Genomic DNA, 3,058 nt, shown 5'->3' with positions numbered 1-3,058 from the left:
AAATGTTGAATTTTGTTGACATACAAATTTCAATATTTAACTTAATTGCCATATTGTTTCTATGCAAATATAGCTTTAATTTAGATATCAACGTGTATGATGCGATTTGTTATGTACAGAAAAATGAAAATATTCATGACAACAATGACAAATATAATAGTAACTTCCGTTGCTTTTCATTTCTATTGCCAGATATATTAAAATGTGAATTGCAATACGATACAAATTAAATCCCTACGGCAACAAGTCTCAAGTTGCTTCAAATGGCATAAACTCAAAAAGACATTCCAAACAAAACTTGTAAAATTTGGCATTGTGTTTATTATTTTCCATATAAATATAATTAATGTTTCATAAATAATATACTGTAGGTAATAGGGATAGGACTTAAGTATAGTAAAAATTAAATGAGAGAGAAAAAAAAAATAGTCTATTCGTATGTATAAAAGTAAAATGAAAAAACTTCTAAAGGAGAAATAAGAAACATGTTATCAATACAGCTCAAGAATAGAAAAATATAATGTTATATACAGCTCAAGAAAATATATTGTTAAATTTTTGTCAATTTAATAAAAATGCTAACTTATAAAAATTTAAAACAAAAAAGTAAAATAGGACCAAAATCACAATATAAATAATTTATCAAAACAATAGGGACTTTATAAAAGTTGACTTATTCGTGACCAAAGAGATAAATTGAAATTCCAATGGGGTTTCTTAAATCAAGGAACATCTTATAAGGGGGTTTACATTAGTTCGACTCGGTGGGCAAAGATTGATGAGCTTTTTTCATTAATGTAAAATACTTGTGATTCAATGTTAAAAGGTTATTGTGGAAATTTTGTTAGTTCTAAAAGCAAATGGGTATTAAAGGGGAAATGGCAAAAACAAGCAATGATTTTCTGGTTCTCCTGTTAATATCTGGTGCAACGCTCAAGTTGATGAGTGAAATGCGATTTATTTTAGGAACAGGCAGTGCCTAAATGAGATCTTACGTTGGACAAAATAGAGGTATAAATAACAGAGAATTGCTTTCTCTTTTGTTAAGGACAATTTGTATTCTATTTGTTTGTTTGTTTGTGTTTTTAATTGGTTTCCAAATACGGCGAAAATCTAGTCAACGAGCTTCTTTACAAATCTAAAATAAAGACATAAAATAGTAATTATGTATTTAATCTAACACAATAGAAAAAAAGACAAGATAGAAAATGCAAGATAGAGGAATGTATGTACAAGGTAGTATATAAAACTAACTATAATCTAGAGAAGATGCAATATAATAGTAAATGTAAGTGAGGAAGTCATGGGAACATCCTGTCTAATCACTACAATCAGGGGCTTGATACATAAAACTTACAAAACCCCAACAACCAACCATTCTGTCACTTGAGTGGTTTAATTAACCAAGCATCTCACAGATGACAAAGGTGGTTGTAATGACGAGTAAGTTTTATGGAGCAAGCTCTTGATTTGGCAAGTTTTCTGTCTAAACTCTAAGTTGGGTTATGGGGTTAGTATGGCCACTAAGGAATAAAGGAAATAAGGTTAGTAACAACCATGAAAAGAAATTATGTTAGAAAGAAAGGAGAGAAATGAACAAGTAACTATTGTGCTTTTGACTAAGCAATCATTTTGAGCTTCAAATCGTACTGAACACAAGAAAGCTAATCAAAGTTCATGTATCATGTTATTTTGCTTCATCCGATAAATCAGTGTTCTACTTCAGTGTGCAATCTAGGCCGCAATCCACATGTAGGCACACCGTAACACAGGTTTACACATAATCCACATTCACTACCCCCATTCTAAAACTCAGGACTGCCAGAGCTCTATTAGGCAGCAGAACTGCTCGGTGGACAATAGAAGACAAAGAAGTTCCTCCAGTTATACAGGAGGACGAAGACAAACACTGCAGCGCACACGAACAGAGACAGACAGAGAGACAGGATGCATCTTACATTTACTATGGGCTTTCTTCAGGACTGAGGCGTGGCCTGGGGCTTGGTAATTCGCTTGGCACCCCGGTTGGGTGGGCCCTTGGGTTTGTCGAATTTGGGCCGCTCAGCTGTCTTCTTGGGATGAAGTTCTTCTAGGAGAAACTCCTCTGTTAGTTCAGAACCAGAGTCTATTTCCAACTGCGAAGAAGAAAAGAGGAGATTAATGTATCAACGAACTAAAGGAAGCCAAATGATACGGTAATGGGACTTCTAACTGTAGGGGAACTTCTTCTTCTTCTTCTTCTTCTTCTTCTTCTTCTTCTTCTTCTTCAACTGTTGGGGTAAAGCGACAGTTTCAACCGAAGTACAGACAATTATCAGGAAACTGTTAAGTCAGCGTACGGACGGTACGCTGTACGGTAATATCACCGTACGGACGGTACGGCGTACGTTAATATCACCGTACGGACGGTATGGTGTACGGTAATATCAGCGTACGGGCGGTACGACGTACGGTAATATCAACGTACGGTAATATCCAGTCTGGTATAACCCTATAGTCCTATACCTCACAATGGTCACCAGATTATTGATTCCTTACTTACTTTCTTATCAATAGTCAATCCTAAATGGTGAAGGTTCTCCAATAGGGGGGCCTTACAACTCGAATACAGCATCCGCTCCTTAATGGGGAGAGAATATCCGGGCATCGAATAGATGAACACTGAAATACAAAGATCAAGATTATTGGAGATATCAACATAGTTTTGTCTTGTGGTCGTATAGGAAAGTAAACATTGGGATTTGAGAACTATCTGCCGCGATACAAGAGTTCGATTCCAGCCAAGGTGTGGAATTTAACTATCAACATGGTTTGACAATTTGAGTAATAGTAGCCCACTGTTAGAATAAAGGGACTCTTTAGTCTTATCTAAGTACGATTAACGATTAACATTAATCATAACCAAGAGCTCTTATTAATTTTTTGGGGAAGAATGAAGGGTCTGAAAATGAATTATAATGAGGAGACGTGCAATAATTAGATTTTGAAGAGAATAAAGAAGCAAAAAAATGGAAATATGTACTTAACCTTTGTAGCCAGTAGATTAGAAAAGCAAAAA

General features: G+C 35.0%; 1 protein-coding gene across 1 annotated transcript in view; it reads right to left on the bottom strand.

Moving 5' to 3' along the window:
* Positions 1 to 920: 920 nt before the first annotated feature.
* LOC113472615 (twinfilin-like) overlaps positions 921 to 3,058 on the bottom strand; it is a gene marked incomplete in the record, with an annotated part of 10,870 nt that continues 8,732 nt past the window's right edge. The window contains 2 exon segments of the mRNA XM_026832409.1: positions 921 to 2,135; positions 2,543 to 2,661. Coding sequence (XP_026688210.1) covers positions 1,977 to 2,135; positions 2,543 to 2,661 — 278 coding nt within the window.

Source organism: Diaphorina citri, unplaced genomic scaffold (genome assembly GCF_000475195.1).
Source record: "Diaphorina citri unplaced genomic scaffold, Diaci psyllid genome assembly version 1.1 scaffold6482, whole genome shotgun sequence".
Classification (NCBI taxonomy): Eukaryota; Metazoa; Arthropoda; class Insecta; order Hemiptera; family Psyllidae; genus Diaphorina; species Diaphorina citri.
Note: the sequence above shows the minus strand (reverse complement) of the source record. Positions and strands in the feature narration are given on the sequence as shown.